Source organism: Strigops habroptila, chromosome 1 (assembly GCF_004027225.2).
Source record: "Strigops habroptila isolate Jane chromosome 1, bStrHab1.2.pri, whole genome shotgun sequence".
In the NCBI taxonomy this organism is placed as follows: Eukaryota; Metazoa; Chordata; class Aves; order Psittaciformes; family Psittacidae; genus Strigops; species Strigops habroptila.
This window is the reverse complement of record NC_044277.2, coordinates 38,968,152-38,994,450: the sequence shown is the minus strand read 5'-3', so window position 1 is coordinate 38,994,450 and position 26,299 is coordinate 38,968,152. Positions and strand designations below refer to the sequence as shown.

At 40.3% G+C, this 26,299-nt stretch overlaps 1 protein-coding gene across 1 annotated transcript; it reads right to left on the bottom strand.

The window, feature by feature from the left end:
* Positions 1-1,182: 1,182 nt before the first annotated feature.
* BPNT2 (3'(2'), 5'-bisphosphate nucleotidase 2) lies at positions 1,183-25,240 on the bottom strand. Its single transcript, XM_030498128.1, has 5 exons — positions 24,655-25,240; positions 11,580-11,739; positions 10,526-10,621; positions 8,475-8,636; positions 1,183-7,068 (listed from the first exon to the last, which is right to left on the bottom strand). Exons 1-5 carry the CDS (start codon positions 25,030-25,032, stop codon positions 6,797-6,799), a joined length of 1,068 nt encoding a protein of 355 aa, XP_030353988.1. The 5' UTR covers positions 25,033-25,240; the 3' UTR covers positions 1,183-6,796.
* Between the last annotated feature and the right edge of the window lie 1,059 nt (positions 25,241-26,299).

The following is a 26,299-nucleotide window of genomic DNA, read 5'->3' as shown; positions in this document are numbered from 1 at the left end:
ATTTTCATTCACACACACCTTTCAAAAATGGGAAGAATCCCTGCTCCTCTGCGTTGTTCCTTCCCCAAAATGCTCTTCAGAGCATTACAACAGACACTTTTTGCTCCCAATTACTGCCAAATACTCCACACTGATTATGTGGTTAGACCACATACAATCAACAAGGGTTTTCAAATCATCCATGTGTAACTCCTGTGGCATACATTGCCTGTATCAATACAAGCCAGTTGTACTGTCCAGGATGATCCTGGACTCCATAGCTCAACTGCCAGTACTACGACATAATCCCCAGCACGTTTTTGGCCTAAGCAAACCAGCTCCATCTCAGTCAGTTTCCCAGGCACAGTTCAGTAGTCTGCAAAATCCTAGGACATTTAAAGAGCAGCCTACATGCAGCCACCCTGTTCTGAAGTCTGAAAGTATTTCACAGTATGTACAATCAGTGTTAGTGCCAAAGCACAATTTTAGGCATGCTAAAACATAGCTTTTGTGAATACTGACCGGACTGTGCTGGCACAGAGGCTGCCTGGCAATTTTTGTTCATAGTTGGGGAAAGATGGGAATCAGCAAAGCACGTGAAGGCCAACGTTGCCAGGATGACGCACAACTCTGTTGCACATCCAGTCTTGTTTATACTGCTAGAGGTGACAACAACCACATTTGAAGCTGCACGCAAACCCAGCCCAAAACGTCATACTGATGTGGGACATTAAAGCATTTTTGAACTTATTGCATGGTTTCACTTCAGAAGAGTGGCACATTATTAGAAAAAGAGCTAGTAATGGTACAGTTACTACCGTAGTACTACCGTTCTCATAGAAACGAGCCCTTCATGCAGAATGAAGTAACATAATCAAAGAAGAGTCCTGGCAATGGTATTGGAAGGAAAACTTCTTCAGATCCAAGGAACAAGACTAAAAGGGGGATCTATAAGCACTCATGTTCCATCACACGAATCCACCAACTTTCACAATAAAACACACATATGAAAACAAAAACAGTGGAGATCTTCACTTTTATCATGAACTTGGCTGGACCTGTCAATAAACCCTCAAACAGAAAGTCATGCACACACAATGGATGTAGAGAAGCTGCTGAGATGCATTACTGGAAAGAGTTAAAAAAACCCCACTAAATACCCATCAGAAACACAAGATATAGGAAAACACCCTCACAGACCAGTATTTTCAAAGAGTTTATTTATAGAATTTTTATTTCAATTTGGCACACAGTTGGAAAATGCTAATACAATTTGGTGGGATAACAGGAAAACAGCCAGTGTTGCTGGTCCTTTGGGGAGAAAAAGAACTGTGAATTACAAGTAAGGAACAATTGGGGTTGAAAACAGTATTATCTGAAAGTGGGTTCTCTTCCCATATTTTTTATGTAGACCATAAAAAAGCCTGAAAGACTTAAAACCTTGAGATACTGGTATGATGTTTTCAAGTTCTCGCGAGTTTGACACAACCCAGGTTGTTTGCTCTATTGGCAGAAGCTGAGCTCTTCAGAGCTTAGCTTAATTTACTGTTCATGTTTTATCTGGCTTGCTTCTGCTCATGTTGAATGCCGTGCGAATGCTATTACTGACTTCAACAAAATCAGGTCTTTCACGGAGGGCCAATGGAACCTCATTCATAAACAACGAAGCTCTGCACCCAGAGGAAAAGAAACGCTGAATGCTTTTAACATTACACTGAGCAGCTGTTCTCTTACTTTCTTTAGAGTTTAAGTTCTCCTTAGTCTATTTTCAGCTTTTCTACATGTTCAGTAGGACCAATCACATGAACTTCTCTTCAAGTTGCCTTTATTTTCTTGGCACTGGTTACTTCTGGTAGGATCAACACCTTAGACCTTGGTCCCAAACCTTAACAGCTTGAGGATAAACTGTGTAGCTTACTGCTGTGGTTCTTTCATTCTGGGACTGCCTCTACCTCCGATCTCTCATTTTTCTTGTCCACATGGACTAACAAAGGAGTAAGGATTGTGAAACAACAGAAATGAGGAACAGCAAAGAGGGGAAAATGGCTAACTACTGGCTCCAGAAGAAATTTTATGAGCATTCCTGAACGTCTGTCAGAAGAGCTAAAAGAGATGGTGTGGCATCTGAAAATCATGAAGTATAAGGCTTCAACAGCTGCTTGATACCACCCAAGAGGCATGACCTGCATCTGAGGTGGGAAGACACTGGCAGTTGCCTAGCACTTCATACTAGCTGCCATACAGAAGGTGTGGTTCAAAAGTCACGCAATCTTTTGAGTCCATAAATTAGTTACCTCAGTCTTGTCTCAGCAAGTTACATTACCACGAAGTGGCTACTATGTAGTTTTTTTATCATTGAGGATAGCAGGTCAGAAAGTAGACTGTGATTAATATTTTGGCAAAGTCAAATCTGTAACAGTCTGTGGGAAAGGGCCTAAATCTCTACAACAAAACATTGAAAAAGGCTCACTGTGAGTAGCCTGACAGGAAGCCATCCATTCAGGCACTCCTTGGTTAGAGGCAGTGGCCCCTGCCCTCATCCCAGGTGGGCATAAAATGCCACAAGCATTTATCTGTGGTCCATTAAATCTTACCTGCACAGTTATCTAATCTCTGAAGGGCAGAAGAAGTGGAACTATCAATGTAATAATAAAAACAAACAAAAAAAAAAAAAAAAAAAAAACCACAAAAAAATCAAGAAACAAATATAAGTGCTCTCTGTTACATTTTTTCCAGCACAGCCATCTGCTTCTTTCCTCTCCACTTCTCTAGAAAGTTATTTTACTTTAGAAAACAGATCCACAAAGTGGTTGGGCATAACTGGGGAGACTGTAGCCTACGAAAGCAGTTTTGCCGTCAGAGAAACTACAACTGGAATGACATCCACAATACAATGAAACACGAAGCCTCTGCTGGTTGTAACACAGAAGAGGCCCAGCACAACACTCAGTCACTTCTCATTGCACTGTTCTTGGGGGATGCAGACTCCCTGTTTCACACTGTTAAACCAGGATTACACAGTATTGCACAGCTGTTGTACAACTCCAACAGATAACAGGATGCTACAAAGATGCTGGGATACATCTGTTTATAAATAAAAAGCAGAGATGAACTACAGCGCTGACTCCCTTCCATGCCCTCGATCTCCAACCACTGGCCACTAAATAAAACCTCTTCTCGCACCTGAAATCTGTCCACTCTAATGACCATGAACTAAAAGCAAATATATGAAACATCACTAGATGACTTTGCAGCTTTACCTATATGGTTAATTCACCATCTAAGCCATCTCTGTTAAATATTTTCATAATATTAAGTGCTCTGCAGATCAGATCAAACAACTCTTATCTAAGTCCACCTGTAAAAGTCTGGCAAAAAGGTTAATCTTGAAACCAGGTAAGTATAATATTCAACCCTTTTATATTTCTGTATCCATTTACTTAGAAAACATTCATTCAAGTTAGGACTCTTGGTACAGTACGAGGTATGATCTATCCTACCATTTGCTCTTTTTAGCAGAATGAAAGAGAGAAAATACATACAGCTTTAGAATAATTTCACCTGCAATTACCTTAACCATAATAGCCACTCAAAAAATCCACCATTGGAAAATCAATGCTAAATACATTCTCTTACTTCCCTTGTTTGGAGCTACAATGATAGCATGAATTCTTCTAATTAAAATTTTTAGAAAAGACATACTTTTGTAGGACCCACCTACACATGCAACTGTTTTAAGTAGCATCCCTAAAAATGGTATTACAGTTTTATGTGGAAAATGCTAGAATGTAAAGGACAGTGTTCTAGCCCATCAATGAGACATGGGTACAGTATGATTTCCTACCACTCTGGGCACAAGGTTAAGTCACATCCACATCCAGCTAGGACCAAACAAATACTTAAGCCAGAGCAACAAAATGTTTTAGAATGGAGGGTAAACATAGTCAAAGAAATAGGGTATAGAGTGTTAACACTATATAAACAAGTATGGAAGTGCACTGGCACATGTGCGCTAAGTAAGCACTTTTGAACTGCTGGTCTGCATCAGAGTTGCATTTGTTGTAAAACGACATCAGAAACGATATTCACCAGGTTCTTACCTATTCTCACATCAAAGCAGCTCCTCTTTAAAGCAGACTTGGAGACCCCAAGCACCACCTTAGGCCTCAGCTGTGGGAAAGCTGTATGAGCTCAGGCTGTACTAGAAGTAATTAACTGAGCACCTCACTCTCACTCTTCTTTCATTTTCACAAAAAATAAGATTGGGGCAGTAAGGTCCCCCGTGAAAGGTACCGAACACTGTGATCCATTGCAACAAAGCAATTTAGGATATAAATGGGTCTAAACAAGCACACATCTTCCCAATGGAAGACCAGGTATTTTAGCCAGCATATGAGAGCAAGGAAAGTAGGACTGAAGCTCCTCCCTCTACCTTATCTTCCTAAGGAAAAATAATTTAGGCAAATACTTGTTTACTGCTCTACACCTTCAACTAAGAGGTTGAAGTAAACCCTTGTACAATATGTAACATCTTATTTTTCATTTCTCATATAGAAGCCAAGCCTGATCACAGCTTATGCAAGGATGTGATAGAATCATACCTAAAATAAAAGCACATTTTCACAAGTTAACACATTATTTCAACCTGAATCTAAAACCACAACCTGCCACAGACTTTGTTTTAATTGCCTATTTAAGTATTGCGCATTCAACCTCTGTGACACAATTAGGTTTTAATACTAGGCTAACTATGGCTATTTCTCATGTTTAAATTTTAATCAGTGTTCTTTAATAAACAGAAGAGCTGTTCCTTTCTTTTTTATTAGGCTTTAAGACATTTAAATCAGCCTGAAGGAAAAAAAGCTGCAGTCTTCTTGTAAAATATTACTAAAGCCTGGATTTATTATTCTTTTCTGAGGTTTGGAAGCTCTACAAGTTCTTCAAAATAGATCAGACCCTTTTTAAAAAGGGCTTGTTCACTTATTTGTCACAGCACATAGTAATTTAAAAAGTGGAAGTCGCTTTGTGTATTATCTACATGCATAAAAGCTATTTTCAAATAGCAGCAACAGTGTCAATTTTGGAAAAGAGTTCTCTAAAAAAACTACCCGTACCAAAAGGCTAGTAGGACTAAGTAAGCTGCAGTCTACTTTGCCAGTAAGTTTACAAAATAAAAGTCTGCATCTGTAGTCATGCAACATCTGAGGCGGCTGTCTTTTGGAAATGTGAACATTAGCTAGAAGTTAAAAAATGCATCTAACATGCTCCGCTACCAATATAAGGAGAAAAACCTCTTTTTAATCAGAGCAGCAGTATGACAAAAGAAATTCAAATGAAAGTAATGTAAGAATATGGTTTAAACAGCCTAAACTTGTACTGAATAAACTTTGAACAGAAAGAATCTGTATTAACTAAGAATTTTAGCTTTCGAAGAGAGATGGGAAGCTTACCTACTGGTAATTCAAATAACAGGTATATTTTTAACCTTCTGAAACCCTTCAGAGGGATGCAGAGAACAATACAGATGGTTACATTTTTGCAGATAGACGTCCACATGTTTTCAAGGTGCAACAAACTCATTTGATATCAAAGGGCCCATGCTCTGTTCTGCATATACCGGATTGACAAACTTTTTTGGTAAAGTTTTGCAGACACTGCTGTACTTTAAGCACATGTTCTTCAAAAACTTGCTTAAACAGATTCACATTCACATGGTCTCTCTCTATATACAGTACCACAAATCAAGTAATTGCAAGCTGCTTGGGATGGCTCAAGAGCTTTTTGCAGAAAAGAGTGCACCTTAACCTAAAAAGACAGAAAGTTATTTTGGGGATTGTAGAAAAGTTGCTGGGTTTTATGTCATGTTGTAAACAAAACCAACCAATCAACTTATTATTTCTGTTAAACTCATTCCATATAACTCTGTCCAATGGAACAAAAGAAACAAAAAAACAGGTACTGAAGGAAGAGGCAGCTTCGATAGGCACAAACACCGAATGATGAACAAGTCCAACAATACAGAAAAGTCCAGCATGCATCTTCAACACTACGCAGAAATGAAGGACCAGAAGTAACTGTTCAAAACCATACATGGAAACGCTGCCTTCTTTCAAAAAGGTGTATGGAAATAATTACACTGATTAATAAACCACTGATATTCACAATCTAGCTGAACTAAACTGGTTTACATCTTCAGGAAAAAAGTCAAAATAGTACAGAACATTTCTTTCTTTTCTTTTTTTTTCCCCCTCTTAAAAAGGAGGGCCGCACTGTCAAAGATAAACCGTTGCTGCATATAAATGTGTCAACCTTCTTGTGCTTTCTATTCAGGGGATACAGAACACAGGATCATGTTTTCTGCTAAATTGTCCAGAGTTATCAGATGCCTATACAAATCAACCTTTTTTCCTACCTAATTCATTATGGAATTGCTACAACTACAGTAACAAGATGTAAAAGGTTCCAAGAAATTCCCGTGAGAACTACTTATGAATAAATTTGGATTTTTCTTTAGTTCACCTACATTCAACAATATATATTGTATATGCACCTTCAGTATAAGAACTGCTTGAAAACAGTCTGAAAAAAAGTAAAACATGGAAACTGAGGTGTGAGGCAGTCAGTCCCCTTCCTACTTCTGATTATTATTTTATTATTTTTTAAATACCACCACTGAAGAAACCCAATGCATTATAAGAGTCCCCAAACCCACACCAAACTGCTGTGCATCTTTCCCAGCAGGTTTTCACACCTGCTTCTTCAGACAGAGCATTTGGAGGCCACAAAAGCATGACTTGCACTTCTCCATCAGTCACGTTTATTTGTGTGATGTTTTTTCCAGATCTGGAAGTTTTTCAATTAGTGCTTTATGGTTCATGTTGATACTGGCTATAAGTCCTCCCTCATTGCCATCTGAGCCAGTGTAACTAATTTCTTCACCAGAGAGGGTGGTCATATGGCCACCCAATGCTCTCAACACTGCATTTCCAGCACATATGTCCCACTTCTTAATGTAGGTGACGTGGATATATACATCAGCTTCTTCTTGATTCTCTTCAGCCACATCAAGGAGGGCCAGCACTTTATAGCCTAGAAGAAATGGGCAGAGGTTAAAAAAAAAGGTTAACCCAAGTTTTCCTGTTCTCCACAAAGGCCAAATGTACTAGTGTTAATAATATGCATATGCAAGATTTAGGAAAGTGATGTAGTTCATTATATCATGCCAAACAAACTTTATCTGCTTTTTGACCTGTAGAAAAAATTTGAAAAAGGAACACTCCCTCCCATCCCCCAATTCCACTGCACCCCAATTAAAGCCTTGGGTATTGGAGACACGTTATTTTTAGACAGCCTTTACCAATATGCTACATAGACTTATCTAGAGAGGCATTAAAAGACCAGAAACTCCAATACAGTTTTGCTCTTACATTCACTTACTTATTTCTCAACCTCTGTATTATGCTAGTCTACCTTTTCTTTCCTGGCTTTTTATTAACAATAGAAGGAAGATGCACATACTACTCTTGAATAAAGCAACTCAGCCCGGGGTATTCCCTTTTATCATACATTATGCAGTACACACTCGTTGGTCAGAATAGTATTCTTTCTTTTGTGGAATTTTTTCAATTTTTCAACTGTTCAACCAATACCCTTGTTTTATCTTCTTATACAGAGTCAAGCCCTGGAGAAGATCAGCTATAATTAGTTACACTTTCACTTCATCGTAAGAAAACTCATTTAGATTAATCATCAAGAACCTATGCAAGAATTTTCTTTACTAAACAATCTGCAGAGGAGCCCTAGCTTTCTGTATTAAAGACACAGAAGATACATTTCCATAAAATTTGAATTTTGCGTGGCTTTTCTGAGGCTTAACAGCTACTGCTTCACACTAGTGCCTCGTATATTTGCATTTTGTCAGTAACATGCACAAGGATCTTGTGTAGAGTTACAAAAAGTATGCTAAAACCTGTTTGGACCGAGTACGAGGCAGATAAAAACGGACTTCAATGACACTAGTTTTCTCTTTTGACATAAATGCAAGAAATAGTACCAAACTTTAATGGCTTTTTCTTAAGAAAATCCCAGAGTTTTTGATTAAACATACTACTATTTAACTAACAACCATTAGATTCTCTTCCATGATCCTGTATGTGGTTACACAACCCTTTTTCCTCCACAGAGGCATCGGTGATTTCAGTGAACACACAGTGTGTTCAGAAAGAGGACCTCAGTAACACTGCTGGTCCAGGCTTAGATACACTAATATTAACTTGTGAACAGTCTAAAGCCTGAACCAAATTTGCATGTAAGCTTCTAAATGCAGGAAAATAACCTGTGTCCCTATTGTCAAGTGCTTGCTTTTAGAGATGTGAATAACAAAATGTAAGAGGAAAAAGACGAGATGCCACAGTTATATTCTTTTGTCTAATAACAGCTGTCCCGCTAAATCATTCAGAAGCAGTAAAATGGATAGGATGCTCAAGGAACCAAACCTGCTCCACCAGCGGTGATTATCACAGTTTTATTTCCGAATGTCTGTCGTGCAACCTGCTCAACTTTTCCTGCATGGGAGCGGGATACAATAATCCTCGGAGTTTTCTCATTGTAGGAAGAACGAGCTTTTATGTTTGACCCGCCATCCACCATTGCCCAGGCTACAAGAAAAAAAAAGTTCTGTTAAGATTAACAAATATGATCTCTGTTAAGTGTAAAGATAAAAGGATACTTATCTGAGAAAATGGAATTGATGCTTCTGACTTAATTTCTCTCCCTACTGTACAAGAGAAAGTTAGGGCTGACAGAAGGAAGGGGTACATGCCCACATATGCACACAAGCAGAAGAGAAAGTGAAATCCCCTCCCCCCCCCATACACACTTCTGTGCATACAGCATTATCCCATGCCGGACTATTCTTGTGTAATACTTCCCTAAAAAGAAAGCAAGAGTGTAAAATCCCAAGTAGTACTATTTAGAACTTGCAACTGGAAAGCCACAAAAGTTAAAAGGATGGCTTTGAGTCAGAAACAGATCCGATATTTTCACAAACAATACTTTTACAAGGACAAGAAGCCCCGCTACCCATCAAAGCAGATAGCAAAAATGTTATTGAGTCATTTTGTTCCAAAGGGTAGTAATGCTAAGCAAGGCAATAGCTCAGGAGGATAGTAATACTAAGGAAAACATTTGTTGGTGTGTTCTGGAGGACTGGATTTAGAACACACAACCTCCCACTTGTTTCATTATGAGGTTCAAAGCCAAGCTCGATAGGTGGCATCCCCTAACCATTAATTTGACGTTTACTTAGCAGACTAACCAGCAATTGCATCTCAGTAGAGGGCCAGATTGTATGGCAACAAACTGAGCTATGTGTAATAACAATTCTGACTGCCCTTTATTGCTTTGTATTTGTCTGGTACTATTAGGAACAAACCTACTCACAACATATTGTCATTTCCAGCTTGGGAAATGAATACTCATCACACAGAATGACAGAATTCACTGCATCTCATCTGATGCCATGTCTGAACATTTCATGTTTTACTATTATTGAAGGAGATATATTCTCAAAATTACAGTGCTAAAAAAAACCCAAAACGTTTTGTCAGATAGATGTTGATATGCAGAAAAGTATGTTCCAAAACATAAATTCTTAGAGCACATTGGAATACAGCACACACTTAAATGACTGGAAATCAAGTTCATATTTAAAGACAGTAAAATACTTCACACAAAACACTGGGGGGCCGGGGGGGGGTGGGGAAAGAACAAAAGAAAAAAGGCATTTATTCAGACTTCATTTCTGTGCCAGAGCTACTGCATAACTTCACAACTCTAGGGGTCAGTATTGCCTAAGGGAAAACAAGAACAGAAATTCTCGTTTCAAATATATAGCAAGATGCAAATACTAAAACTACTTTGAAGCTTTCAGAAGTGTATACACATTGCCAAACTTGCAGCCATGCTCACCAATACATCATTAATACTAAAGAATTAATTAGTTCACAGTTGTGGCATTAAATGCATGTCAGATAATTGATAAGGTTATGCTAGACATCCTTGCCTGTTACATACAAACAGTTGCCACTAAGATCTTTAATCAATTTTGTTATTCACACTGAATAAAAACCAGCTCCTGGGTATAATGTCATGGTCGCAAGTTCTACTGAATAAGCAAAACACTCTTCTGCTAAAGACTAAAAGCACACATAAGACTGGTCATTATGTGTAGGTTTCGTTTTCTTTGGTTGCTATAAGCACTCTGCAGAGATCTTAATTCTTAAACATATTTTCAGTTAATTTAAGTTCATCATTTTTATGCTGGGGCAGCATTTTGCTTTGTGTGGTTTTACAGCACATAACACAGCTGCAGTTCTAATTCTGAGGTCTGCAGCAGCACTCTTTTGCCCCAGGTACTATTTTCTCATTTATACCTACAGATGTTCTCTCAGACATCATTTAAATTTTTCATTTAACTAATTTAAATTAACATTTTAATTAACACTATGACTGAAGATGCTGGAAATATGTGAAGGCATAAAAGTACCTGTATATGCTGAGAATGGCTTGTGTATCACTCCTATTACTGGTTTACCATTTACAGCCACACAAACCATCGTCGTGACATACTGTCGAAGATTCTCTGTGGGCAAAACAAGAAAGTGAGCAACCTTACAGCCAGCAACACAGAAAGAACGCAGACCTAACATTACAGACATTTTGTTCTTGGAAGGCAAGCCTACATTCTGCCTCTTAAAATTATGTAATTATGTAACTTTGTTGTATCTTCAAACAACCCTTGAAGTTTTCAAAAAACTTTTCAGCTTTCCAGCAACTTTTCCTGTTCAGTAGATGTAACCTATACTACCAGATCTAATGCTAACAGCTATGTCTTATGCAGCATGTATTTTCATGGAAACCTGTGCCACTATATTCTCCCTTCTCTGCCGCACCTCCTATCCTCTACTGGTTCAAAGCTAATAATTCAAACACCAAAGAACATTCCCCAGAAAAGGTGATTGTATCAATGGAATATTTGAAGGAAAAAAGAAAAAAAGAAAAAAGAAAAAAAAAAAACCCCATTTTTCTGATTGTTCTGCTGTACTTATCATCAAGACCTTTAGTTGGATCTTAAAACATTTGAAAAAGGGGAAGATTGAATTATGCATGCTTTTTTGAAAAACTATAACCATTTTTTTTAATACCAAGCATAGAATACTTACTTAGTATTCCCTTTAACTAAACAAACAAAATACATTCCAAGATATTTAGTGTTCCCACAGTAAAAAGTGAAATACAGAAGCATATAATTCCAGCAGAAACCATAAATGACAGTTATAATTTATTTTAGCAACTACTTAGTTGCAAGTTGCAAGGAATACCAAAGTCATTTCAGAGTTGGAATATATAAAAGTAAACCCTCCAGTCTGATAAATATAGAGATTTCGTTATGCAATTTTAACAATTAAATCACACTGTCAAAGCTTTGACATAACACACTTTTAGCAAGAGATGTCATTTTAAATACTTACTATTTTGTCTCCAGTATAAAAGGCAGACATCAGAATTACACACATGATTTGTCAACAAGAATCAGCTACCTGTGTATTCTTGTGTAGCATCTAATGGATCAATCCAGACAGTAACACTTTCTGCTGGAACCTCTTTAGGCTGTATTTTTTGTTTTATATCTTCAGGAATACTGCGATTCCAAGAGACTGTCTCCTGATCAGCTGTATCAACACGCTCTTCAGAGTTTATCTATGATAAAACAACAAAAGCAGTTGCATTAACTTATCAGATACAGTCACTGTGGTATTCAGGAAAGTTAGTTTTGCTCCCATCTTCTCTTTCTCCCTTCAATTCCAGCTAAAAGTACATGAATTAGTGATTTTTCAGCAACTCACAAGCTATTACCATCATGTAACAAGCAACGGAAAAGCAAAATCCAGAATTTGATTGTGAACCATACCACAGCTGGACACTGTTTTTTTGGCTGCAGTTTTTCCTACTGAACATTCTTGCAATATGAATTGCAATTTTTTTAGAAACAAAAATTAAATGCAGTTGCTTCAAAGACTACAGAACGTTTTGGAGAATCATGTGGTATATACAGATACAATAGCACTCTAATTTTTCCGTTTATACATATCAGTAGATGCAGACTGAAGTGTACAGATACTTTATGAACATTAAGCTTATCCCACACAAACTCGAGGCACAAAAAGGAAGCCTACAGAGGGCAGAACCAAGGACAGGTAGCTTGGGAGGAATACAGAGAAATCGTCTGAGCAGCCAAGGATCAGGTTAGGAAAGCTAAAGGCCTGATGGAACTAGATCTGGCTAAGGACATAAAGGACAACAAGGAAAGTTTCTATAAGTATGTCAGTGATAAAAGGATGACTAGGGAAAATGTGGGCCCTCTCAAGAATGAAACAGAAGACCTGGTTACCTGGGATATGGAGAAGACTGAGGTACTCAATGACCTTTTTTGCCCTGGTCTTCACTGGCAAGAGCTCTAGCCACACTGCTCATGTTGCAGAAGGCAAAAGCAGGGATTGACGGAATGAAGAACTGCGTGCTGTAGGAGAAGATCAGGTTCGAGACCGTCTAAGAAAGGTGCACAAGTCCATGGGACCTGATGAGATGCATCTGCATTCCTGAGGGAACTGGATAATGAAGTTACCAAGCAATTATCCATCATATTTGAGAAGTCGTGGCAGCCTGGTGAAGTTCCCATGGGCTGGAAAGGAGGAAACATAACCCCCATTTTTAAAAAGGGAAAAAAGAAAAACGCGGGGAGCCACAGGCCAGTCAGTCTCACCTCCATGCCTGGCAAGATCATGGAGAAGATACTCCTGGAAACTATGCCAAAGCACATGGAAAATAAGGTGGTGTGGTCAACACACGGCAGGGAAGGGATGCCACCCTGAAGGACCTTGACAGGCTCAAGAAGTGGACCCACACAAACCTCATAAGGTTCAACAAGGCCAAGTGCAAGGTCCTGCATGTGGGTTGGAGCAATCCCAAGCACAAATACAGGCTGGGCAGAGAATGGACTGAGAACAGCCCTGAAGAGAATGACTTCAGGATGTTGGTCGACAAGAAGCCCAACATCACCCAGCAATGTGTGTTTGCAGCCCAGAAAGCCAACCGTGTCCTGGGCTGTATCAAAAGCAGCACAGACCAGCATGTCGAAAGAGGCGATTCTGCCCCTCTATGCCACTCTCATAAGACTCCCCCATGGAGTACTGCATTCAGCTCTGGGGTCCCCAGCATAAGAAGGATGGAGACCCGCTGGAGCAAGTCCAAAGGAGGACTATGAAGATGATCAGAGGGCTGGAGCACCTCTCCTGTGAAGACAGGCTGAAGAAGGCTCTAGGGAGACCTGAGAGCAGCCTTCCAATATCTAAAGGGGCTTTACAGTAAAGCTGGAGAGGGACTTTTTATAAGTGCCTGTAGTGAACTTATAGAGGGAATGGTTTTAAATTGAAAGAGGGTAAAAAATTCATCCCATTTACTTTTAGCACCTCAGTTACATTAGGAGACCAGTATTCTATACTCCTCCTACTGCCAATAAAAAGGAAATCACTGCTACTATGCCTTTCAAGCTTCAGCCTGTGTGAATCCTTCAGAAATGCATAACTCCCTTAATTATTCAATAGGACAAAGATGCTTATGGCTTAGATACATAGGTTGTATGTCTTAAGTTGAGTGTAATCAAACTGGACTTTTAGGATGTTACAGAATATTAGGACCACAAGCTTTTTTATTCTTGCTAACTTTATAATTATATTAGAGGAAGCCACCTTTAAAGAGACGCCAAACTGACTAGCTCTGATGTCCAATCAAGGCAAAATAGCAGGCACACACAGAATACAATGTGTCTACAACCCTAGAAGCGCCAATTTCCCTTTACTTGCTACAGATGGAGCCGAGACAGGTAGATCAGATTCAGGTATCTGCTAAATCAGGTAAATGCCCTCTGACTAAAACAACTTGTTATTACAGATGCTGCAGGCAAGTGACACTGAAAGACAATGAAAATAAAGAAGCAATCAGGTTACACTCGAATGTTACAAGCTTTGTATCAGCATGCTTTTTACACAATTCACAGCATGACAAGAGATATCATGCACCTCAGCTGTAACAAGTTATTCGCAGAGGGTTAAGGGCCATCTTCTCCAAGAGAACTCAAAAAAAGCAAGAAGAACTGCAGCAACTCCAACCATACATCATAGCTGTCTTCTCACGTAAAAGCAGTATTTGAAGCACTGTATGCCAAACACAGAGACCTTGAAGTTGCCGTGACATTTACAAATTAAACATCTGTCACTATACAATAAACCCGATGATTGTGTTTTCCCCTTGGGAAAACAGCCCTGCAAAGTCAAGATGACTAGTCTCACAGACTTGGCAGCCCCAACACAGCCCTCAGGCAGTTTAAGTTCCACTACAGCACATTACGCACTGCCATAAAAAAAAAGTTTCCTCAACAGAAGGAAGAGGCCTCCAAAAAGTTAAAGAGTTGGAACCAATCCTCAAAAGAAGAATATCTTGTTAAACCTGTTGTTACAGTACACTGAAATTAAAAGACTGAAGCTTGAAAGGCACTGCTTTCAGAGAAAGACCTCCTACTAGTTCAAATTTTGTAGTGGTGGCCATGATGCTGCAGCATTTGTAATACTTGTGGAAGGTCTCTCTCAACAGTCATGATTAATCTGCCAGAATAAAACAAAAGTGAAAGGTGGGGGAGGAAGGGGGAGGGAGAGAAGACAATAGCAACAAGGTTGCAGGGTTATCTGGGGAAAATAAAATTAAAAAAACCCCACAACTGGGTCACTTGTTCTTCCTCCATTCATATGGCCATTTACTCTGTAGCCTTGGCTAAATACTCCAAAAGTTATAGTCCAAGTAGAAATTCATAGCCATTCCACCACAATGCAGTTATTAGATTTATTTATTGTTAGGAAACTACATTATTAGATTTTGCAAGCCAGAGTTGCCTGAGAGAGAACTACCAACCCTTAACACCGGGAACTTCTCTTTTTTTTCCCCCCTCCTATTTTATTTTTAAAGCATGAAAATACACCTGGAAAATATGATTTTGTGTTAATAAGATGTTCTCTTCCAACTTGTCATTCTCACTTGCTAGAAGTCTCCAGAAGCCACGACCTTACATTTCAAGCTTTTCTGAAATGATGTGTAGTTGACTGCATTCTCAAATCTTCACTCAGAAATTAGAAGTAGTGATGGCAGAAAGCCAGTCACAACACCAAATGTTTCAAACAAGACACTCCGAGTCTATTAAACTGCAACGTTGGTGTAAATAATTATAAAGTTTGCATGCTCGCTATCACATACATAACTTTGCATACTCTTAGAGTCAGATTTAGATAGCAACCCATCATGCCAGAACTTGAGACAGCAAGCAGAAGACAGAAATAAATAGCTATTTGAGTTAGCCACCTAACAGCTGTAAACTGTAAAAGTACATCTCGGGAAGTTCTGTAAGCTTCTCACCAACACCAGCAGTTGTTGAAGGGAAAGTCCTCCTCACAGAGAACTGCACCAAACACTGAGATTTAATAAAATATACAGAAATTGGTAAACGGAATACTGCTGAAAGGTCAACAAAAACAATTATTTCATAAACAAGGCAGTCTCACTGCATCTTGCCAGCACAAAGCTTCCTCAAAACAAGCCTCTGAGGTGCAGGAATCCCATAATGGACGACGGATGCTGCTCATCAGAGCCACAACAGAGGTCCAACAGCAACATCAGGCAACAATGGTGTGTCTTCTGAAACACCCAGGCATTCCCAGCCTTCAGAAACCCCTCGCACAGAAAACATTCTCCTCCAGTATGTTGGTGATTGGAATACAGATCTGCTCAGGGACATGGGAAGCAACCCGAGTGTATTACAAACCTGTGTCGATAGATGCAGTACTCTGAACAAACAGCCAGCAGTCCTGACTACGTAAAGACTTCAGGGAACCTCACAGTGGCTCTTTGTCCTGTGTTGGGCTACTCCCTACCAGCACCTTCCTGATATCTCTGTGGCAGCTCATCACCCAACAAACCTTCTTGAATACTAGCTACTTGTCCATGGTGAGATGAACAAACTCAGGCTTTTTGCTGGTTTGAAAAAGTAGGACACAGCTGTAGTTTTGCCTTTGAATTCACCCATTAAAGATAAATTAAACTGAAAATATATATGCTAAAAAAAAAATGTTTCTGTTCAAATACATTTTTTTAATAAACATCTGTACATGCAAATGCAATGCTTTTCTTAGAGTGCTTGGTGGTATGTGAATATTATTTAAATGTATTACTACCCCTCCTTCTCCACATTCTTATCCAGCCCAATACTCATTTTGTATTCTAATAAGCAAATAATCCAATATCTTGAAAAAGATGAGACAGCACAGCTCTTTGTTCCCAAGAGTGTCAATATCCTCATCTGATAATTAAAGTCCTCTCAAACCCAAGTCTCAGTGCTGTCTTATTAGAATAGAAAACAAAACAAGAACAAAAATACTATCCTGCCTGTATCATACAAAAAGAAACACTAATTAAGCTACTCAAGGTAAAACACAAAACAAACCCCATAGTTTAGTTAACAACAAAAGGTAATACTCACTAGTCAGAATATAAGTGTATTCCAGGCATCACATTTCAAAAACGGAGACTGGAACAAGTTGGCTGGAGAAGTGGTAGATGTCTCATCCCTGGCAACATTCAAGGTCAGGCCTGATGGGACTCTGAACAACCTGATCTAGCTGAAGATGTCCCTGCTCATTGCAGAGGGGCTGGACTAGATGAACTTTAAAGGTCCCTTCCAACTCAAACCATTCAATGATTCTATGATTCAATGGTAAGTCTATTGATTTGAATGGGGCCATGAAAACGAAAAGCTTGGAGGCCAAGACAAAACAGCATGTACAGGGGAACGTTAGTAAAACATGAATAGATGTTTGACTTTGTTTTTCTGTTTAGTTAGGACATTAATTCTGCACAACGTACACAGCCCCTTCACCAGTGATTCACAATGTAAACATGACCCATACCCAAGATTCAAACTTCACCATTTATACTCACACATCAGGAGATGGAGGAAAGATTGGAGGGCCAGAAGTAAATAAGCAAATGCAAACATTTACAAACAATAAACCAACAATGGTTATGATAGCTTCTTACAGGCTTACTGAGAGATGTCCCCTGCAAACAGTGGAAAATATTTTATCACTTATATGCACCCTCTGGACTAATGTCCGGAGCAACCTTGAAAGGTGTACTGACCTACCAGGGGGTTGCACAGGACTATACTTTATTTGCTGTTGTTTGACTGTGCTTCAGAGATGTCACAACTCAGGGGAAAGCAGTTCATCCAGCAGCCTTTGGGCTTTCCTCCACTTGCAAGCCAAGCCTCATGCCTCGCACCTTCAACCACTGTTACTGCGCTGCTCTGAAGAGTGACATGTCCTTACACTCACTACATTACAAGTCCAACTGTTTTACCTCCGCTTGCTCAGCTTCTCTCTGCTTTTTCTCTCAAATGTATCAGAGGTGAAAGCTGTCTCATCTTCTCACAGTATCTGTACGTACAAAGTTGTGTGAAGGAACCAGATGCCAAAACCTCTGAATGTAAACATCCCCTCAACAAGTCAGGACATATAAATAAGCACAACAGGAGAGCACTCTCCAGGAGAGCAAGAGGAGGTCAAAGCACTGTATTTCCAATAACCAACGAAAGTATCTAACTTATACAAAACAGGACTCCAGAATCTGCTACAGAAGGACAGACTCACATTCACACCAAGACTTAGCTCACCTGCAGCCAGGACCACTCATGATCCCTCCCTTCCAACTTCAAATCTGGGGCAAAAAGCAGCAGTTTTCACTATGAAAAAAAGCTGCTTCCTGAAAGCTTATGCTACTTGACACTGAAAAGGCGGCAAACTTGGAAATCAACATATCACTTCCTTTAAGTTTAAAATGCCTTTAAGCTTTGAACAATTTGAATAGTAGCTTTGCCAGTATAGTAAAAAACTCTATTTTTATTCAATACACTGACATTTTTAAAGACAGCTGCTTCCTTTCGAAAAGGTTCTTCTCCTCCTTAGATATAAGAAAGAAGTTCTTTACAGTGAGGGTGGTGAAGCACTGGAATGGGTTGCCCAAGGAAGTTGTGAATGCTCCATCCCTGGCGGTGTTCAAGGCCAGGATGGGCAGAGTCTTGGGCGACATGGTTTAGTGCGAGGTGTCCCTGCCCATGGCAGGGGGGTTGGAACTAGATGATCTTACGGTCCTTTCCAACCCTAACTATTCTATGATTACTTCAACACATTAGAAATGAAAAAATGAGCTTTTACTCGTGATCTTCTTCATGCCTTTCAAAAAGGTTCTTGCTAGGGCACAATTTACAAAGAGTTTTAGCAGTGTAAATCTTGTTATCAAAGTATAGAGAGCACCTTGCTTAAATCACATGGTTCTCTAAGTAAATTGCTTGTTAAAAGGTTATAAAGTTTAATAAAAATATAAAGTATATTTGTATATAAATGTATCAGGTACAAAAATATACTAGTATGTAAAATAATAAAATGTATAAAACCCACTGGTCTTGTCATTGATTTGAAATGAAAACAACAACTACTTCTACAATAATGCCACAATACAGATAAAGGACGCATGCATTTTTCAAGGCATGGAAGTCCAGATAGACAGAAGTTTCCATCTACTATCAACTACATCCTCATTTAATTTAATGACAAGAAGTCACCACTTCATGCAGGAACAAGATCATAGGGTATGCAAAGAACAGTATGGACAAGCCTAAATGCCAAAAAGCTCAACTAGTGCTTATCAAAACTTTTATGTGGCTTTGGTCATTAAGTCAGCAGGAAGCAGAGTTAAACAGGTTTTCATAAATGGTAAAGATGTACCAGATGACAACCCTGCTTCTACTGGTTTATGACAAATAGAAGTTGGTGAAAACAACAAAAAATGCAAGAGGGAATCAGCATGGATCACAGAATTCAGTTTCCACCAGTAATCTGTAGAAACAACTAGAATTTAAGCCCAGCAAAAGAAATAAAGCCACTCACTCATTAGCTCACACAAGTTGTTTCCATAGATGGCAAAATTCTCCGTTTCAGTTCTATACAAATGCAAGTCTAGGAAAGAGAAAGGGATGACCAGCTTGTCATGAGAGTTGCAACACTACTTTTCAGTTTAAGAAAACATCCAAATAAAGCCAGATTAGAAGCCTACCAATACAATAACACTGAGAAAACTTGCACTGTGAGTGGCTATACTACTGAGAAACTCGAATCTCCAGATGCTCAACTGACAAACACCCCCAGTATTCACACAAGCCAAACAAACTACTTGTAGTTACATCTGATAATCACAGAACTCATTAACATAAAGTTACAGGCTTTAATTTCATTTTGTGTAGAGAGAACCAGTAAGTCATCTAACATCAATTAAAAACCATGTTGAGAGATGCATCTCCAGACAACACCTACTCCTGAGATTTCGGATTAACATTTACACTTCTTACTTTACTTAGAAACCTGTTGGCAGCTGCTAAGATCATCTGGGTCAGAAAGATGTTAATTTTGTTAAAAACTTTGAGACCTGAAGATGCCATTCTCACAACATGAAGAGACAAACAAATTACTGAACTTACTCAGCAAAGCACTGAAATCCTTCCGAAGTTTAAGTAGCATTTTGGTTTTCAAACCTACTTCTTTAACATAGCTATCTTTCCCACAGAATCTGTATCAAGTGCAGAGCTCGCCATCTCAGATGAAATTCCAGTAGGATAGCTGGCACTATGGTCAGAAGTCTGTAAACAGCATGTTTAAACCTAGAAAGTACTTCAGGTAGCTTGATAAAAATGGAGTGCTTGGAGACATTAATTTTCAAGAAGTGGAATTAATTTGGAAGAAAATCTCGTTAACAGTAAAACTGTCATGTTCTCAAATTTCCATTTCAAACACTGATGCCTGATTCCAGCATTATCATGCTCAAGCTTGAAATGAGGTATTTATCATCTGTCTTAAGTGGCAAGGAGATAGAACGTTCAGATTCAGGCCAGTGGCAAGACCAATAAAAAGATGCCAGAAGACTGGGACAGAGGAAGACTTGATATACATCAGTCACAATAACAAAACAAACAAACTCCAAAACAACCAAAAAAAGAAAAACCACAAGAAACATCCCAGAAGGTACAAAGGATATTTCTCTATTCACGATTTACAATAGAAAACAAGACACATAGCTGATTCAACTGCAGAACATAAATCAATGGAACTAGATGATCTTTAAGTTCCCTTCCAACCCAAGCCATTGTACAATTTTACGATTCTAATGCACTTGTCAAAAATAAGCCCAAAATGAGAGTATAGGGCAGCATTTATTCTGTCAAATAAGACTGAAGGCTGCACCCTGTGAAAATAATGTTAGTACAGCGTGCAGGCAAAATAGCAGAATGGGGGGAGGAGAGAGAGGTTTAATTTCACCAATTTAAAATTGCTAGGGCTTTTTTTCACAGTCAGAAGAAAGAGGGAATGTGGCCAAAGTACTAGTTTAAGGATCACATCTATCAATCACTCTTGCCTTTATAAGCAAGAAGAGGTGCTCCTTCAGATGTGCCAGAACAGGCTGTTGGTAGAGCCACAATGTTAACTGAACTAGGGTATTCCTAAATAACCTTTATTTTATATTTTTACCTTGGATATATACAAATATCAAGCTCCTGACACTGACCCCTAGACAAGCTAACAAGTGTTAGAAGAATGGAAGACCCTGATGTGTGGTGCTGAGAGAAGCTCTTTTACCAGGTAATGCTGCTGAAGCCCAGGTATCATGAATCATCTCTTCAGAGAAGCTCTTCTGGGCAGAACATTACAGTGCTTCTGGCCAGACTCTAACTGAAATTGGAAACACAGCCTCCCCAGTCCCATCTTCCCACTCAAGCATCTCCCTAATCCCAGGGAGATTCCCATCCCAGTCCTTACTGCACCATCGCTGTGTTAGCACAAGGAATAAACAGGAGAACCAACCAGGAAAGCAGCAAAATAACCCAGAAAAAGATAACTATGAACTTAAAAAATTAAAAGGAGCAGAGGGGATGATTATAGCTGGATCAGAGGTTTAACTCATTCTCAGCATGACAAACAAATAGCCAAGGACAATACACAGGTAGTGCAGAAGTCGTAAACACCTCTTCAAAGAAGTAAACACCTCTACAAACAAGCTTGTAACTGCAGTTCAGGACTTTATCAAGGGAAACCACTGCACATATTTTAGCATTAAATGTATTTTAAAATCAACTGCACAACTATACTGCATAGAAGATGCATGCAAATAAGCACTGCTGGATGCTGACTGTGATCAGACAACACTGGGTAACACCCAACTTAGAAGTAAGTGAATTGTCCCTTCCTCCATTATCTTTCTCACGCCTATTTCTGAGGGATATAACAACAATACCCAACACCACTCAATGTACTACACAATGATAAAACAGAATTGATCCATTCCTCTTTGGTCTTACCTAACCTAGCTATAACAAGTCTTGAACTGATGCAAATCCATCTATTTATATCAAGTAGAGCAGGTGATGTAAGCAGTGGAGTTCCTCTTCCTCTGTAGACTCAGTACCCTCATGTAAAAGAACAAAACATTTTCTATGCTCTTTGCTGTGGTGCTTTTTTTCCCCTCTCTTCCTGCCCTCAGATTTTAAAAGTTTTTGTATAAATCACTACTGTCAGGATTGTAAGACTCTTTCCAGATTTATGTCAGCTTTTGCAAGTGAAAAGCCTAAGTCTTCCATCTTCTCTTAATAATCACACCTTATGAGAAAATCTGCTTCGGACAGACCATTTGCACGCTTTCCCTTTTTACATCCAGCAGCACAATACATGGAAACCAAGGCTTCTCACTGACTTCAGCTTATTTCAGTAAAATAACTTCTACCCCTGGTTATTTTTAAACATTGGAAAGCCATGGCTATTTCTTAGAGGCCCATAGAATGGTTTGGGTTGGAAGGGACCTTAAAGCTCATTTAGTTCCAACTCCCCTGCCATGGGCAGGGACACCTTCCACTAGACCAGGTTGCTCAAAGCCACATTTCCTTTGCATTATAGACATATTTGGCACTTTGTTTTTTGTGCCAGTTTGTTTTTTTCCTGGCTGCAATATTTGGCACTATTTTAAATGTTGAGGTACCCCGTTAGACCAAGGACTCCACTTATTTCATTTACTTATGTGAGTAAATCAGCATTTTACATAAGTTTACTCTTGGAATTCTTTCAATTTTGTTTGACACCTTTGTTAGCAGCACCTTCTGTATCAAGAAGAGGGGCTTTATTTCACTTCAGCAATGTTTTTTATTCTGGAGCATCAGTCTGTACAAGGGGATAAGGCTGCAGAAAGTACAATGCTTCTTACAAGATGCGGCTTCATACTGCCTCACATGAAAGGTGTCTCAGGAAATCCTCTGTAATCCTCCTATTCAAACCAAAACTGCAGCAGGTCTGTTCTATAAGGCAGTTGCAGTTTTAGCTGTGTTGTGCTGCAGGTACACATGAAGGATTTGCAGATTGAAATGAGACCTTGTCTTTACACCTCAGGAGTATATAGTGCCACATGAATATAGCAAAAAAAAAAAAAAAAAATTATATAAAAGGGTGTTATTTTGTTTTGGACAAATGTTTACGAATATATCTTCATTGCAGTATAGACTTAAAGAAGCAGAATGTCTTATCAGTACATACAGCTTAGCGGATATTTTTTAAACGCTGCGTGAGATAAGCTGTTACTATCCAGATCATGTACTCAGAATACCAAATATCCCAGAGCTGATCTGTCAGATTGAATAACTAGATCAGTTGAAAGATTTGTCAAACAAACTCTTCGCAGTCATCCTCAGTGCTCAAGCTCAGTGGCAGGAGAAGAATGAAATAAGAAAAAACATATGTCTGATTTTTTTTTTCCCCCAGTTCCACAGATGTGCACACACACTTTTGTCCTCACACTATGTTCGAGAACACATCTGCACTTCAGAAAGTACTATCTACTTTTAAAGACCAGCTGCAAAAGTTAACTGCAAGGAAAATAAAAAAGGAGTACCAAAGTTTTTTAAAAGTAGATTTTCAAAGTCAACACCCTCTGAGAGGAAGACGTGCAAGTCAGACTGTCACTGCTATGCATCCGAGGCACCAGAGCAGAATTTATGCACATAGCCAGACATGGAACAGGCAATACAGTTCACTGAGCTCTTCAAGCCTAGACCAAAGCCCCAGCCTTCTCTAGAAGAATAGACAACTCTCGTATCTAATGAAGTCCCTCCACCTGCGGAAGGGGAGAAACTGTACAGGTTTCAGGCAGCAATACAGGCATGCTGGAACACCAAGCTCTGTGAGGACACTGAACAACAAAAGAGAACAGGGGACAATACTTGCTATTAACTAGTAATCCAGCAATCTTCAGAACATAACCTTCACAATCTTTCTGTTGAGGAAGATTAATCACATATCAAGTTTATTTCAAATATTGAAGAATTTGGTGTTTTCTTTAGTTATTATATTAAATGGATTCTCTACAACATTTAAAAACCAAAGCATCAAAGACCTACACAACACCCTGATGAACTTCTAAAGCAACCACTGAAAACTCATTGAGTAGTAACTAAACTTAACCAAAAAGTAAACTTAACTACACTACCTGTCCAGAAAAAGCATGCAATTGTCACCTTTTAAATCCAAAACTAGGGTTTGCTATCCATTTCAAATGACAGTAAAAAACTAGACTGTAACATCAGGAGACTGCAGAGAAGTTCCCATTCACTAAAGCGAAAGTGGTAACAAAGTCAACAAAACCCCCAAAGCCTCAAAGTACAATTCTGGTTTGGGTGCAACCTTAGGTGGTAGACTCAGATTTGAGAAGCTCATGAGGGCAGGGAGAGGTATGCACCTAAGAAAGAAAAGTAAATTTATTTTGCTCATGTAGGCAGTGATCCACAGCGTGACACAGCCATTGGTTTATTTGCTGGCCCAAAGCCACCAGAGCTAAGAACTCAGGTAATATAACACTATGCTCCTAAACCACAAACTTCTAATCATTTCTCCCCGTAACTTAAAAGTGGGAATGACAACTATCAGGAAGAATAATTACAAAAATAACAGCATTCCTAGTTACAGCACCATAAACACGTAATTAAATAAACACATAGAATTGGCACTATGAAATAGCCTTTACCCTTAACCAGAGAGCACATACTCTACAACAGTTAGACTCGGTGTTTTTCACCCCTCATGCCCGTACCAATTCAAACACACGGTTTCGCCTCACACAGCTTCGCTTACACATGATCCACCCCTTCCCCCGCAACCCAGCACCCACGGCAACATGTATGAGGTAGCACTGCCACAGAACCTGCAAGAGGGGAAGGAAAAATGCAAACCAAGGGCAGCGTTTCCCGTCGGCGGTTACAAAACGGAGAGGCGACACGTGTCGCCCCGCAAAGGGCTGAGCCCTCACGGCGTTACAGGGCCAGTATCGAGCAGCCTACCCCGGGGCTGCACACTGCGGGCTAAGTGGAGCCCAGCCCCGGGCCCGCAGCCGCCCGCCCGCCCGCCTCAGCGGAGCGAGCCGGGCACCCACCTGCACGGCGGGGAAGGCGCTCTTCAGCAGGTAGAACATCCTACGATTGGACAGCAGGTCACCGCTCGTCAGCTGCTCCTCGGCCCCCTCCCGCGTCTTCCCCTTGGCCTTGGCATTGAGGTCGTTGCCATCGCGGACCCGCTTCACCTCCTCCCCACCCCTGACGGCGGCCAGGACGGACACGGCCAGCAGCTCCCGCAGGTCCACGGCGCCGGAGCCGTGGGGAGTCTCGGGCCCGCCGGCCGCCGGCTCGCTCAGCATGAAGAAGGCGAAGCGACCGGCCAGGAAGCCGGAGTAGAGGTGGTAGAGAACACCCAGCCCCAGCAGGCAGAACACAGCCATGCCGAGCGGCGAGAGGCGGATCCCCATAGGGGCCATGGCCGCGGGGCAGGAGGGAACAGTGGGGCAGACAGCAGTGCTGGACGCTCACCACAGACCCATAACGGTGCCGGGGCGCTCCACTCTCACCGCTGCTCTTACACGAGTGGCAGGACCGGCCCGGCTCCACGCTCCTCGGTGGGCCGGCGAGCAGACAGCGCCGTCTGTATCCGGGTCAGGCGGGGCGGGGCTCGCCGCTCGCACTGAGCATGTCCCGCTGCCCGCTCGGCTGGGATGTGCGGTCCTGTGTGTGGTGGTGGTCTGCTTTGCGGGTATCCCGGTGGGAGAGTCCCGTTGTTTCCTACTGTGGACATATCTGATAGCGCACATTCGCCCGCTGCTTCTCACGAAAAGTATGACTTGGGGTGGTTTTTGCTTCATCTCCTAGGCTGCAGGTGCGTGGGGGGGCACCGGTTGGAGGTGCCCCAGCCTGCTGTCTGTGGGGGCTGCTCGGGATGATGGCTTTACACGCTGGGAAGGAGCTTTCAGTTGGAAATCGCTGTTTGCAACAACTGCTGCTTCATTTCTGAGATTTGCAGTTCTTAGTATCTCGTTTCTTCGCACTTGTTAGGTAACTTTGGGACCCTTGGCTCCCTTGTGCTTCAGGAAGGTGAATTCCTTTCACTCAGCAAACTGAAGCATATGCTATCATTTTCTCAGCCAAGTGATGTGCTAAAGGCCAATCCAGTCTTAATTTATAGTTCCTGTTTGCACCTCAGTTTGTCTGGAGGAGTGTGAAACTGCATGTCTGACCAGGATGGACATCTAAGGTGGAAACCAGCAGTCTGATTTTTTTCCTCTTTTATAATTCCCTCTTGTAGTTTTGAGTAAGTTACATCAGAAACAAACAAAAAGCGTGTTTTGAATTAATTATGTGTTCTTTTACTCAAGCAATACTCTTGTCTGTTGATATACAAGTTATAGAAACAGACCTTGGTAGTGGCTCTGGGGAGAAGTAATTACTAGGGATCATGCAGTATAACACTTCTTGGGATCTCGTTGTTTGTTTGTTTGTTTGTTTGTTTTTTAAGTAATCAAGAATGTGAAAACTAGGAAAGACCAAAATTAAGATTGCAAAGGCCTTGCAAACTCAAGTTGCAATATCATTTCCTCTGTATTTACATTTTAAACATGATTACATACCACGTGTCGCTCAGGATCACGCTCTCTGAAGCATACGTGTATGTGCAGGGGCTGAAAGTGAAAGAAAGGACTATAGAAAGAGAAAGCATTCCATCTGAAATGGGATTTAGAAGAGTTAGATTTT